Source organism: Vombatus ursinus, unplaced genomic scaffold (genome assembly GCF_900497805.2).
Source record: "Vombatus ursinus unplaced genomic scaffold, bare-nosed wombat genome assembly UNPS02014884.1, whole genome shotgun sequence".
In the NCBI taxonomy this organism is placed as follows: Eukaryota; Metazoa; Chordata; class Mammalia; order Diprotodontia; family Vombatidae; genus Vombatus; species Vombatus ursinus.
Genome location: NW_020954662.1, coordinates 736,223 through 751,201, shown reverse-complemented (window position 1 = coordinate 751,201; position 14,979 = coordinate 736,223). Strand labels below are relative to the sequence as shown.

Sequence of the window (14,979 nt, the reverse complement as noted above, 5' to 3'; positions counted from 1 at the left end):
CCAGCACTGAAAATAAATAATGGAATCTCTCCACATGCGCACATGCATCATTCTTCACCTAGGATAACAGGATTTAGGGTTGGAAGGGCCTTTAGAGATAATCTATGGCCACCCTCCCCCACTACCCCAATTTGGTAGCTAAGGATACTGAGGCTCAGAAAGGGGAAAATAACTTGCCAAAGATTAGAGGGCTAATAAGCAGTAGAGCCAAAATTCAAACCCAAGTCCTGAAATGTCAAATCCAAGTCGTTGTAATCCAGCTGACTAAAGCATCCTCTGGGTGAGATGAAGAAATGTGAGATAGCTTTAAAGGGGCAAGAATCATTTCTTCTCTGAAATCACAAGTACCAGACAATTCAGGGGGCTTCCAGAAGTGTCCCTTAGGATACAGTTCCAAAGAGCTGCTACATGCCTGGTATCTACTTGTGTCTGATATTTCAAAAGAAAGACTGTATGGTTAAACCACAATAAATAAATTGGAACATTGGCTAAGTAATAATTCGTACTATGGATGTTTCCCCAATTTGGACTGCTAGGAGGGAAGAAAGAGACTAGGATAGTCCCATAAAGGCAACATCTATAAGCTACCTCCCCTATGCACTTACAGTGCTAATGTTTTGTATTACAATTGAAGTTAAAATAGGTGAGTTCAACTTTTAAGGTGGGAAAAGTCAGGAGAGCCAGGGGTGGAGGGGAGGTGGAGGGGGAGAGGGGCAGGGGGAGTGTCAAGCTGGTAATAATTTAAAAATGAATTTTATATAGTACTCTAAAGTTTACAAAGCACTTTCCATATATTATCTCATTTGAGCCTCACAACAACCCTGTGAGGTAGGTACTAGAGGTATTATTAGCATCCCCATTTTACAGATAGGAAATTGAGAAAATGTTAAGTGACTTCCCCACGGTCACAAAGCTAGTAGAAGGTGGGTGTGAAATGACAAGTCCAGTATTCTATCCATTATGCTGGCCAGGCTGACTCTCAGAAACTAGAAATTAATCCTCAGAGCATTACTCTCCCAACCCCACTCACCACCCACCCACCCTAATCCCATGAGTAAAATCTGGAAGAAGGAAAAAAAAGCCCAAAGGGTTTTAAAGAGTTTGGAAACAATGGGGGTGAGGGAAATCCACAAAAGTTTTTCCAGACTTTCAGTACAGGTAGTAAGTCTTAAGTCCACTGTGAGATGCCAAGTCATGTCTCCTGGAGTTCATCACAGAAATCCACCTCCTCCTTGGATAGAACCCTGGCTGAGCTGAGCTTTCTAGGCATTTCCCAATACACTTCCTTGCCAGTCTGTCAAATCACATTGGTGGATTCTGGCCTTCATGACACCCCTCCTCAATGTTCTTTCTGAGGACATGACGTGTCTTTCTTTACCGCCAAGCACGATTCAGAAGCTTCACTTGGGCCAGTCTCTTTGTGATCATGGTGGCAAAGACCAAGCCAAAGAGGACACTGCTGATCAATACATAGTCATAGTCGTCTTTCAAGACATCAAACTGTTTGGATGGGTAGACTCGGGTCTGGTAAATGTCTAGCCCATATGCCACAACCTGGAGAACCAAAGAGAACCCAAACCAATTAAGAACAAAAAAATCATTCCATGTTTACAGTCTTAGCAGGGCCAGGGACCATGGGTCAGAATCATAACAATGAACAAACTGCCCCCAAAGCAGTCCTAAAAAAGAGGCTGTACTCACCAGACAGGTAGACTCCAGGCCAGAAGGAGCAGTATAGATGCCTCTCATTCTGGAGATGGTCTGATTGTAATTGATGAACCTCTCTGCATGGATCTGTACATCTGGAGAATATGGGATCAAGTTCTCCTCTCTGCAAAGCATCAAAGTAAAGTCAGGATAACACCGAAAACCTCCACCCAATCCAAATAACTCTCCCAAGGCCATGGAACAGCCAAATCCTCCAGTCTTGGTCTAGCTTGCATTAAGCATTCAAGGGTAACCTCCAGCCTTGATTTCTCCCCTAAAGTGCTAGTTCCACAAGTCTGAATTCCTTCCAGATAGTTTTCCCTGGCTGTCCCACCTACTCTCCAAGCTCACTCATTTTCCATTTTAAAATCTACACCACCACCCCCACTTATGTCAACGGCACCAAGATTCTACCAGTGAGTGTGTCAGCCAGGTTCAGAACTTCAGGCTCTTGTTTTTTATTATTAACCCTGAGCTCCAAATTCCTGTCAATACCACCCCCTTTTCTTTTCTTTTTTTTCTTTTTCTTTTTGGTGAGGGCAATTGGGGTTAAGTGACTTGCCCGGAGTCACACAGCTAGTGCGTGTTACGGGTCTCAGGTCGGATTTGAACTCAGGTCCTCCTGACTCCAGTGCTGGTGCTCTATCCACTCCACCCCCTTTTCAAAAAGCTCTTCCAACCCCTTCCCCTTCTCTTCTACAGCTACTACCTAGTGGGCACACTCATTTCCACTCTTCTGAAGTACCAGAATAGCTTTCTCACTGGTCTCCCTACTCCAGATCTCTTCCCTGTCCGGTCTTACCTCACAGCCACCAAAATAATCTCATTTATGTACAAGTCTGACCAAGTTCCATCCTTTAATCAGAAACCTTCTTTGGCTGCCCTGTTGCCTACAGGATAAAATTCCACCTCCTTACCTGTTCTGGCACTTATGGCCTTCAACAATTTGTTTGAAACATACCTGTTCAGACTTATTTCACACTTCTCACTCAAAGTTCCCCCACTCCTTTTTTAAAGCCCAGCCAGCCAACCCTTTTGTCCCTCCTTCTTCCACCTGTTTGTTTGGTTTTTTTTTGCATAGACCATCCCCAAAACATGGAGCATGCTCCCTCTTCCTGTCTGCATATTGAAAGCTTTCTCTTCCTTCAGGAGCAGCTCAGGGACCACCTCTTCCATGAAGCCTTATGCTCACTCCAACTATACAGAGTCATGGATTCAGAGCTGGAAGGGACCTCCAAGGCTCGTTGGCTAATCCCTAATTCTGTAGATGGGAAAAGAACCAGGGAAGTTAAGGGAGTTGCCCAAGGTCACACAAACAGTAGTGGCAGAGGTAAGGTCCAAAACCAGAACTCTGCCTCCAAATCCAGCAGTCTTTCCATGGTACTATGCCGACTCTCACTCCTCAGAATTTTCCCAGAGAACTTTATCAGAATCTCTCTTCTGCTATCATCACATTCTGCTTCCCCTATTAGGCCTGGTCCTCATCCTCAAGGTTACATTATCATGTCCCATCATTGCATCCACAGGACCTAGCACATACAGTTCACATTTCTATGGCACATATCTAAGATTTATTCCAAACTTTCCTCAAATAACCCTTTGAACTAGGTGGTATGTTTTTATTCCCACTTTACAGATGAAGAAACTGAGACTCTGAGAGTGTTAGTGTGCCCAAGATCAAGAGCTAAACAGGTAAGCCAGAATTTGAAGCCATGTCTCCCGGTGCTAAATCTAGCATTCTTTCTATTGCACTGAGATGCCTCAGATAATAAGCAAGATTTTAAAAAATGTTTAGTGATTGAGATGCATTAATTTCAAGTGACAGGGACCTGAGGGAAACGAGCAGCCTGGGAAATAATATTCAGTTCTGCATGGGCAGAAAAATAAATAAAAATCAACAGCAGTTGGTTGGAGGAATAATGTTTATATCATCTGAAGTGAAGAAAATATTACACAAGTCACCGTGGGGCAGCTAGCATGATGAAACAGAAAGAACACTAGATTTACAGAAGGAAAAACCCATGTTTAAATCATGACTCTGATGCTTATTAGCTGTGTGTGAGATCCAGGACAAGTTAATTCACGTCTCTGGGTCATGGTTTGCTCATCTGTAACAGAGGAATAATAATACTTTCATTCCCTACCTCATAGGGCTTTTATTGAAAAAATCACTTTGTAAACCTATGGAAATGGGAGTTATAGAAACTACTACACCCATAGGCCAACACCTTCCTCCTTCCCTTTTTTCCCTCTGAAATACTCCCCAGCCCAATCTTTTCCCCTGAAAATCACATCATACCATTTTTTCTCTATTTTGAATCCATTCTCCCTCCTCTTTTTTTTAATCCTATAAACACCCTAGTTTTAGAATTTGCTGCTTCCCTTCAACCTGGACAAGCAGAATTTGGGGTGAATGTGAAAAGATACCCCAGAAATGGCATGTAAGTGCAATTTTATAGCTGACCAATTCCAGACCATAGGTGACCTACCTATGTGTAAGGGACTTCTACTAAAGTCAGTGTTTGCAAGTCAGGGCTCACTAAGGGTCCCATGGGTTTCCAGGTCTCACCTGCTTTGCTCTGTTGGGATCTCAGGACGTCGAGGATCTAGCAGGGCCTTCGGCAGAGAGAGAATTGCTCCTGAGGGTAGCCCAACTGCAGAGAAAACATACAAATGAAATGAGTGACTATTTTGATCGTTCTAGCATGGGTCTAGTTACAGAGTCTCCTAATGGAAATCTCTCATGGTTTGATGAAAATAGTTCAAAGAAGAAGAAATCCTAATGAACAGGGAGTAATATTAACTGCAGAAAAAAAGTCCTGCTGAACAGAAAAGTCCAGAAAACATTTGGATCCCTTGTCACCTTCTGCCCTTCCCCTCCCTGATCCCTGACCAGTCAGGAAAGGCTTTTGTCCATTAACCACTAAGAAATAGAGACCCACCCCCACCAGCCAGATGACTCCACATGTCCCTGCCTGGGCATAAGTGAGTATAAGTACCGATGGCCATGCACGACCCAAAACCTTTCATCTGCATCCATCTCATCAACAAGCCTCAGAAAGGGTGAGGATTTCAGCTGACGAATTGTGATTAACATCACTCTCTTCTCATACATCCAGAATAAAACAACATGCAATTCCTCTCCCTAAACCCAAGGTCCCAAATTTAGCAAGCCAACTCAACTTAAACTATTTGAGCCCTAACCCTAGAATTACATAATTAGGGCTGGAAAGAACCTCAGAAGGCATTGGGTGCAAATTAAACTGGGAAACAATAGGTCATTCCACTTCCACTTGAAGGTTAAGTGACAGGAAACTCACAACCTCCAAAGTGAACCCATCATACTTTCTGACAGCTCTGATTGTTAAAAAATTGTTTCTGTGATAAAGTAAAAATCTACCTTTCTGCAGCTTCTCCCCCTTGATGCTAGTTCTGCCCCTGGAGCTAGGCAATACAAGTCGAATCCTTTGTCCCCGGAACAGCCCTTCAAAAACTTGAAGAAGTTACATCAAGTCTCTGGACTTTGGTTTGTGATCACCCTATTTGCTGAGGTCAAAGGCCCTACTCATTTCTGTAGCCCACAAGGATGGGCTGAGCCAAGGTTGATTTCACAGTCAATTCTGTGAACTGAGTGAAAACTTAGATTCGAGAGGCAAACTACCTCATTTTAAAGGAAAAAGAAAAGAGCTGACCAGTTTCTGTAGGTTACAAAGCTAGCCTAAGGTTCTTTCTCTGATGCAAGAAAGCCTTTCCTAATAATTGCAATTAACACATATATGATGCTTTATAATTTACAAAGTGGTCCATCAGTTATGAACTGCTCTATTTGGAGAATAATTTGGAACTATGCCCACAGGGCTATAAAATTGTGTATGTCCTTTGACCTGGCAATACCACTACCAGGTGTGTAGCCCAAAGAGATAAAAGAAAAAGGGAAGGGACATGTGTACAAAAATATTGATAGCAGCTCTTTTTGTGGTGGCAGAGAGTTAGAAATTGAAGACATGCTCATCAATTGGGGAATGGCTGAGCAAGTTATGGTACATGATTTTGATAGAATGCTATTGTGCTATAAGAAATGATAAAAGGGATGGTCTCAGAAAAACCTGGCAAGACTTATATGAGCTGATGCAAAATGAAGTGAGCAGAACTAGGAAAACACTGGACACAGGAACAGTAATACTGTATGATGATCAACTGTGAATGACTTAGCTAATCTGATCAAGACAATGATCAAGACAGTGATCCAAGACAATTCCAAAGGACTCATGATGAAAGATGTTCTCTGCCTTCAGAGAGAAAACCGATGGAGTTTGAGTGCAGGTTGAAGCATACTTTTTTCACGTACTTATTTTTCTTGGGTTGTTTTGTTTTTGGCCACATAGCTAATATGGAAATATGTTTTACATGACTTCACATGTATAACTGATACATTGCTTCCCTTTTCAATGGGTGGGGGAGGGACTAGAGGGAAAGAGAGAATTTGAAATTCAGAATTTTTAAAAATGAATGTCAAAAGTAAAATTTTTTAAATAGTTAAAACAAACAAACAAACAAATTCTACCTTCTCACTTGAGCCCAACCTATAAGGAAAGTATGCAGGTAGTATTATCTCTTCTTTACAGATGTGAAAACTGAGAAAATAATAAAACTGAAATTCTAATCCAGGTCCCCTGACTCCCAAACTAGGAATCTATCCTTCATACTACAGATGCCTTTCACTGCCTCACTGTGTGGCCTGTACTGAACTCTGCAGGCAATGGATATTCTGTTCTGACCTTCTGTTTATTCCCTTAAAAGGGAATCAAGTTCCACCGGGGGCCTCTCCTAAGATACTCACTGAGTAAATGGCGACTGGTGATACCACGTTCTGTGATGGTGGCCTCCATGGCACTGATGGATGAGGGGAAGATATACGATTGCTGGAGAACCTGGGGGAGCTGAGGGCGATCCAGGGAGCTGAAGGCCGTGGCATTGTACTGCTCTGTCCCTTCATACAGCTCCAGCACAGTGAACTCATTACGGCGTGCCTTGGTGTTCCAATACTGGTACTACAAGAGAAGGAAAAAATGGTTTGTGATCTGAGGGGATGCCAGCCTGTTCCAAGGCTGCTGATTAACCCAACTGGTCAAGGAAAGTTGAAAAATATGGTACCCTGCTAAAAACAGAGATCAAGGAAGATAGGAAAAAAGTATAGCGCCCCCACTGCCCTGCCCTTTATACTATCTTTCTAAGTTTAAAGATGTAGAATGCTAGAAATCTAAGGGCTCCCAGTTAACCTAAGCCCCCTACAACTGTTAGGAAAAGGCTCTTCCCCAGGTCTCTGGGGCACGTGTTAAGAAGGAGTATGATTTATAGGTAACCAGAGAACAATTAGATAAGTGAATCACTGGGCTTTCAGAGGGAAAGAGAGACAGTGACCCATCCCTGAAGCCAGGGAGGCCTGCCTCCCATTTCTACAGTGAGAAATGCTCAGTGTGCCAGTCATTCCTTACCACCACCCAGTTTTCTGAATGTACAAGATGGACAGGTCCTTTGGCTTTCTTCTGTACCGAGGAATAGATGATGCGTCCTGTGACACCATCAATGAGGTAGATGCCAATAAAAGTGCGTTCATGGTGCAAATCTGTGCTCTCTGTCACCACAGCCAGAAGATTGGGGTTCAAACTCTAGAGGAGAGAGTAGAACAGAAGAGGCTCATGTCAAATCATTATGGGAACAACAGTCTTCATGATGAGGTAAGCTGAAGATGCTTCCCATTCCTCTGCTATAAAAAGCAGATGGGGACGAGATGTCCTGGTTCAGAAACAGGTGCCATATCAATACCACACTAAAATAACGCTAACACTAAAACAAGATATTCATCACTTTTCATGATCAAAGATGGTACTTGAGTAGGACTTTGCAGTGCCCTTGGGTCACTATAAACATCAATGATCATGGACAGCAGACGAAAGCAAGATGACCACAGAAAATGGCTTTTGCTACAGTTCCTTGGTCTTTTTTTTTTTTTCTGAGAGGCAACTGGGGTTAAGTGACTTGCTCAGGGTCACACAGCTAGTGTAAAGTGTCTTGTCTGAGACTGGATTTGAACTCAGGTCCTCCTGACTTCAGGGCAAGTGCTCTATCCACTGTGCCACCTGGCTGCCCCAGTCCCTTGGTCTTAATCCTAGCACCTGGTGCTGGGAATCCTTGCTCCTCTCCACTCCTCTCCAGTCTCAGATCGTCCAGAAGCTGCCATCCAATTCAACACTATCTTCAGTGCTCTCATGGGTACTCCCTCCCCTCCACTGAGGCAAATCACAATCCCTCTGTACTTAATAGAGAGTTGTGTAGACAAAAACATTAAGTCCCTTGGTGGCCCACTCTCTGATTCTAAGTGTCTCTGAACTTAGCTAGCAGCACAGGACCTTACACAGAGAGTAGTTACTTGTCATGGCTTATGTCCTACCAGCACAGCCTTTGAGGGCTGACAGCCATCCCCCTATCCCCTAAGGAGGAATCAGAAGAGGACTGAAATGTAGAGGACACAGCATGAGGGCCTTTGTCCTCCTCTCCTCACCACTGGTCAAAGCACTGGAGCACAAGTGTGGAGATGAGCACAGGTCAAAGAGGAGTACCTTATAGAGCACGCTGCGGTCGCCCATCACTCGGCCTTGCGAGTGCACATGCTCGCTGGTCCGCTTGCCCTTCACCATCACTATTCTCTGTACCTCGGGTGGGATGGTCAGCTCCCAGCTCAGCTCTGTTGTCAAATCCTGAGGCAGGGAAAAGGGAAAGTTAGTTTTTCACTCCTAGAAGGTCCACAAGTAGAAATGGTGCCTGTCAGGGGCAGAGTGCTGGAAGTCACCATGGCTTATGATGGTGGATCTCTGTGCTAGAAAAAGCAGGAATCAATTCAAAGAATTCCCCAAATGAGAGAAAATCCTCACTGAATCATCATTATTAGTAATAATAGCAAATAACAATAATAGCATATTTATATAATGCTTTACAGTTCCCTTCTGACATAAGTCTTATCACCGCCATCCTACAGATGGGGCAACTGAGGCTCTGAGAGACTGGCTGCCTTATTAAAGATGCCCCAGCTTGTAAGAATTTGATACAAGATTCAAACTCAGGTGTCTGACTTGAAGTCTAGCACTCTGTCTGCTACCCCACACAAATGAAGACCGTCATTTACTAACAGAACCTAAGTTCTTTTAGACCAGGTGTTTTTAGCCTGAGGTCTGTGCACTTGAATGGGAAAAAAAAATTACACATGTATTTCAATATAATCAGTTTCCTATCTAATCCTATCTATTTTATTTTATGTATTCAAAATTATTCTTATGGGAAGGGATCTGTAGGCTTTGCCCAACTGCCAAAGGGAGCCAGGACACAAAAACAGTTTGGAACTCTTGCTTTAACCAGAGGCCATGTCTTAGAATCAGAGCTAGAAGTCTTCAAGGCGGGCGAGTCCAGGCTCCATGAACTCTATAAGCTCTATGTCACAGAGTCTAAGTATATAATGATGACAACTGAGACTGAATAGCCCTGCCAAAAAGAGGGAAGAGACAGTGACAGACAGCAAGAACGGAAGGGAACAAGCATTTACAGAGCACCTACAATGTGCTGGGCTCTGTTCTAAGTGCTTCATGAACACCAGATCATTTGGGCCTTACTATAACCCTCAGGGTAGGTGTTATTATTATCCCCATTTTACAGTTGAGGAAACTAAGGCAAACAAAGGTTAAGTGACTTGCCCAGGGTTACACAGCTAGTGAGTGTACAAGGCAGAATTTGAACTCAGGTTTTCCTGACTCCAGGGCCAGCGCTCTGTCCATCAGCAGCTACCTCTTTGTGGGATATGATATACCACTGAGAAGGAATGAGAGACAGATAACTGACTTGTTCTCTATGTTCTGTCTCAATCCAATATTTGCATAGCTTGGGTCACTGAGCCTGACACGCTGCTACTGCTGCTGCTGAGGAGAATGTGAACTCCTGGGACTAGGCCAGGAACTGGCCATGTTGGTTTGGCCTCGTGTCCCCAGGAAATGGTGCAGCCCAGCCTGAAGCCTAGTGAGTGTTTGTGGAACCGGATCAGAGGACTGAAAGTTGGCATTCCACCAGTCCAACCTCTCTACAGATGAAGAGAGTAAGGCCCAGAGAAGATCAGTAACTTGCCCAAAGTCACAAAGGTCAAAAGGAACAGAGCTGGGATTTGAATCCAGGTCTTCTGACGTTTACTCGAGCGCTCATTCTCCTAGATCATGCCAGTCTCGTAGAATAATAGCTCAAAATTCCATACTATTAGTGTTAGTAACAATTACATAATTATATCACACTCTAAACTTGATAAAGCATCTCATACACATTTTTAGCTCATCTAATCCACACAGTGACCCTGAGTGACAGAGAGGGGCAACTGCGACCCCCTTTTATGGTTAAGGGATCTGATGTTCAAAGATGTTCACCTGCCCAGCGTCACACAGCATCTGAGGAAGGTGTCCACCCCAGGTCTCCCCACCGGCTCCGTCTGTTTTACTATGCCACATCTGAGCTCAACCATGGTCAATATGCCAGCCCTCTGTTACATTTCACTAACACTTAAGTGTCCTACCCACTGCCAACATTTTAACAGGTAAGACCTTAGGCTTACTTTGAAGGAAGAATACTCTGCTTTTCACATTACGATTCGCAGTGGGCCTTAAAGACAATGATCATAGACACCTTTGGTGTATACAGTTCTACTCCAGCAATCACTCCTCTGCAGTAGCTGGTTACTGGCACTGGGGCCTCCATTCATTCCAGCCCTGTGCTAATGAGGCCAAGACCTTGGGTTTGCTTCCCACGTACATCTAGAAGCTTTACTGTATCACAGACAAACCACACCCCTCACCTGGCCCTACAGTCTCACAAATCTTTGCTATAGCTATTCACAAAGGGGCCTAGGAAGGACAAGACAGTTGGTAGTGACTGATTAAAACACAGTAAAGGAAAAATTTGAAGAATACAAATAAACATGCAAAAACTTGTTATGAAATGATAAAGAGTTCAGCAAAATAAGGAAAAGACACTGAATACAATTGTACAGGGAGCTTTCAGTAATGTAATTATTTTGTGAGAATTAGTATCATACTAGTTTTCCAATCAAATCTGTTTGGACGTTAGAGTTTTGAGATTTACTCCCTATTTCATTTGTATTTGTGGAGAATGTTGATAAATTTATAAAAATTTTAAAAAGAAAGAGAACAGGATAAAGAATACAGCTGGACCATGCTAAGTCTAAGCCAACTCCTAAAAGTTAACTTGCCCCCCAGCCTCTCTCCAGCATGACAAAAGTTCTCATAGCTACTTTACTGGGAAGAGTAACACACTATAACAAGTTATTCAACAAGGACAGGGAAATAGTAGAATACATTGTGGGAAAAAATAATGTAGGAGACAATGTTTAAAAAGACAAACACTATAAAGAAACATGGAAAAACATATTAAGTAACGCAGAGAGAAGGCAACATTAAAAAAACAGCATAACAATACTATGTCTACACTTTAAAAAAAAAATCCTTTCTAAGCACAGACAAGAAAACAGGGAGGAACACAAAGAACGATAAAAATCACAATCATGTCACGCCTTCAGGTTTTCGGAGCACTTTCCAAAAATGACCACTGAGGGAGGTATTCCAAGTATTAGCTGTTTTATAAAAAAGGAAACTGAGGCCTGGAAGTCAAAAGACTTATCTACAGTCCCGCACAGTATCAGGGCAAGTATTAGAAATCAGGTCTCTTAATTTTAAGTTCAACCAAAAAAAAATTATTATTGTCATTAATTTTTTAAAGTTCATATTTTTATAAAAATAAATCACAATTATATAATTTGTTGGAGTTATGATCTTTATTTTGATTATTTGTTAGTTAGGTTTATGATCATTTTTTAAAATGGTTAAGTAGGTTAAAACTACACCTCAAAGCCTACACCCTCCTCATGTAGTGGAAAGTGTTATCTTTCTAGTGAAAGGTGACTCATTATTCCACCTCTAAACAGAATGCAACAGACCATTACTTCCCTGGACAGCAGGGAAGGAGTTCTCGAGACTCTAAATTCTGGCCCAGGCTGATGTCACTTTGAGTTTAAAAACCGCTGGTTAATTTGGCTCCCATCTCAGCCCATCAACACTGCAGACAAACAGACAAACACACACACACACACACACACACACACACACACACACACACACACACACACACACACACACACACACTCTCCCATCTCAGCCCATCAACGCTGCAGACAAACCCACCCACCCACCCACCACTGGGCTCTCCTCAACGGAGAGGGCTCCTTTCTACCTTGCGCAGCCTGAATCCAGACAGTCGGCCCCGTTCCGAATCTACAAGATAGAAGAAGATGGAAGACGCCATCTCTTGTAACTGACGCAGGACGTTACGGCTGGCCGGGAAAGCTGTGACCTGGGTGGAACAGAGCAGGGGAGAGCCAGAGCAATAAGGAAGGGGAAAAGCTCAGCATTCCCTATGTCCATTTCCTAGGGCTCATTATCATCTTCCCTTCAGGGATGCCCTTACTCATTAAGAATGAAATGTAGAAAGATTTAGGTAAAGTAATGCAATGTGAACAACAGCCACAGACACAGCTATTGTAGCTAATTAAATAACATTAAAAATAAGAATGATTAAAAACAGCAACAAAATGAGGGTAAGAGGGTAATAAATATACCAAAGAGAGGGATGCAAAAACAAGAAAGTGATTTTGTAGTAATTTTGTCATAAAGTTAATAGTAACATTATTAAAAAAAATTGTAAATTATTTTGAGTTTTCAGTATTTCACCTTTTATCTGACTATTTTGCTGATGGTTAATAAGCTTATAACAAAAAAGGGGAATAACACATAAGGTCTGAGAGGGGTAACAAAAGCAACTCCACTCAATTTAGAGCCAATATTTGGTCATGTTAACAGCTACTATAACAACAACAAAACTCTACTTAAGAAAAAGTGTACCAAAGAAAGAACTAGGGAAGCCGAATTGTTATTTTTTTTTCTCTTCCGCTGAGTTTTGTTTCCTCTTTCTGATTGGTCCTCCTATTGGTTTTAATTTCTACTTACAACATCACTAATGTGAAAATGTTTAATATGAATGTAAACATATAGACTATTATCAGATTGTGTGCCATCTTGGGGAGGGTGGTTAGGGAGGTAGGGGGAGAAAAATTTTAAACTCAAAAGCATATGGAAGTGATTATTGATAAATCAAAATAAATTAATTTTTAAAAAAGACCAAAAAAAAAGTGTCACAGCCCTCAGTCTCATCGGATAATTAGAGAAACAGCAGTCCAGTCACTTGGGATGAGCCAGGAGAGCAGACCAACAGAGGCTAGCACTTCCAGGCCAGCAGTCCTGGGGATGAGCCCTTGGCTTGCCCTGAATGCCACAAGGTACCTTGTACTCATCATCAATCAGCAGCAGAGCCTTGGCGTAGTCCTGGTCCATGATGGGCAGAAGCAAGGCTTGCAGGATGGGTCGCTTCAGCACGGGAGGAGCCACCTGGCTCCACTTCCCAAAAATAGGGTTGAAGACATACAGAGAACTCCTTCCTGTTTTCTAAAACAGGCCACCAAAATTGGTCAGAAACTACTTGAGGAGAAACCCACCAAAGTGGGAAAGTGCAGCAACTACTCTTGGCTCTCACTCCCCAGGAGCCATTTCTGGGCCTCCCCCCCTCACCTGAGGGCAGCTTATCCAGAAGCTGCAGCTTCCACAGCCCACTCCTGGTCCCCAGGAGATCCCGGGGCACACCCATATGAAGCCACTGAGTGTCAGAAAAACAGACCCCCAAGAGTTTCAGGTCCTGTTCCCCAATAGGCAAAGAAAATGGCTGATCCGCCCCCAAAGGAAAACCACACTTGAGCACATGAAGCACATTCATACATGCCTGGGATAGTGGCAGGTCTGTCCCTCATGATAAAAGCTCATAATTCCATTGGGTTTTAAGAGTTACAAAGCACTTTCTTTCCAACTCTATGAGGTACACTATCCTCATTTTTCTAATAAAGAAATAGGTTCAGAGAGGTCAACTAATTTGTCCAAGGTCACACAGCTAGTGTTGGAGCCCAGACGACCCCAGGGCTTCTAACCTCAAGTTCAATATTCCTTTTGCTATGCTCTACTCCTCCTCCTAACAAAGTAATACTATGTGACGATGTGGAGTAGTCAAGAGGCCAGCCTTGGGATCAGGAAGACCTTGTTTCTGACCCGTAGCTATGTGGTCAAGTCCTCATTTAACCTCAGTGACCCAAGCAACTTGAAAAATAAATTACAAAAAGCTGCTGATTTGCATCTGTGGAGACGGTTTCCACGCCAGGAATTCCCAACACTGATGAAATAAAAGTCTCAAGAAGATACAGCATTACTTCAGCCTGAGGCTATTACCATTTTATAACATGACTTGCCAAGAGTCACAGAGCTGGTACAGGGTAGAAAGAAGCAGGAGCAGCGGAAACAATGTTGGCCCTGGAGTCAGAGAACCTAGGTTCAGATCCTGGCTCTGCCACTGACTAGCTGTGGAACCTTACCCACGTCCTTTCACCTCCATGGGCCCTCCCAGCCCCTCCCACTTGTGATCTCAGACACAGGATGCCATTAAACCCCACAGCACTGCCCCCATACACTATTAAATAGTCACGGTGCCACAATACGTAGGAGGAAACAGAGATTTTGCCCCTGCATCACTTAATCTACAACTTCCCACACAAGACAAAGGCTTAAGGTACAAGGGGACAGCCCCCCCACCCCCACCCCAGAACCCAGAGATGCAGGCCTCACCTTGTCCTTCACGAGCAGAATGCATTGAGGGGGGTGGGGAAAGTGAGCTGTGGTTCTCTGCACCATCAGCTTGAAGGAGGAGTCCGGATTGATGTTGGGCAAGTACTGCTTCCACAGGATGGTGCCCGAGCTGCTCTCGATGCCAAAGAGCTGAAGCAGAAGCACAGTCACCTGGGGAACAGCCGGAAGGACACCCCGGCCGACGGCTCCCTCCTTCCCTCTCTCTGCCCGCTGAATTTCTGTCCCTCCTTCAAAGCCCCACTCAAATGCCTCCTCTGCCAGGCACCCTTCCCCAATCTCCCCAGAGAAGGCCCAGCCTCCCCCTTCTGGCTTCCCAGAGCACTTCCCCTCACATCTCTCTGGAGCATGTAACATTGGTGTCACCGCCATCTGCACTGGTCTCTTAGGCACCGGGGCCCAACCTTACACTCCAGGATGGTAGCAGGAC

General features: G+C 43.6%; 1 protein-coding gene across 2 annotated transcripts in view; it reads right to left on the bottom strand.

The window, feature by feature from the left end:
- Nucleotides 1-891: 891 nt before the first annotated feature.
- Nucleotides 892-14,979, bottom strand: part of LOC114028504 (ER membrane protein complex subunit 1) — a 34,432-nt gene continuing 20,344 nt past the window's right edge. The window contains exons 15-24 of one of the 2 annotated variants that reach the window (XM_027842766.1): nucleotides 14,532-14,681; nucleotides 14,139-14,219; nucleotides 13,149-13,310; nucleotides 12,043-12,162; nucleotides 8,328-8,465; nucleotides 7,203-7,376; nucleotides 6,548-6,758; nucleotides 4,277-4,361; nucleotides 1,702-1,831; nucleotides 892-1,554 (exon numbers count right to left, since the gene is read on the bottom strand). In XM_027842766.1, coding sequence (XP_027698567.1) covers nucleotides 1,375-1,554; nucleotides 1,702-1,831; nucleotides 4,277-4,361; nucleotides 6,548-6,758; nucleotides 7,203-7,376; nucleotides 8,328-8,465; nucleotides 12,043-12,162; nucleotides 13,149-13,310; nucleotides 14,139-14,219; nucleotides 14,532-14,681 — 1,431 coding nt within the window. In that variant the 3' untranslated portion in view covers nucleotides 892-1,374. The remainder of the gene's footprint in view (nucleotides 1,555-1,701; nucleotides 1,832-4,276; nucleotides 4,362-6,547; nucleotides 6,759-7,202; nucleotides 7,377-8,327; nucleotides 8,466-12,042; nucleotides 12,163-13,148; nucleotides 13,311-14,138; nucleotides 14,220-14,531; nucleotides 14,682-14,979) is intronic. The other variant, XM_027842767.1, reaches the window with a different exon arrangement.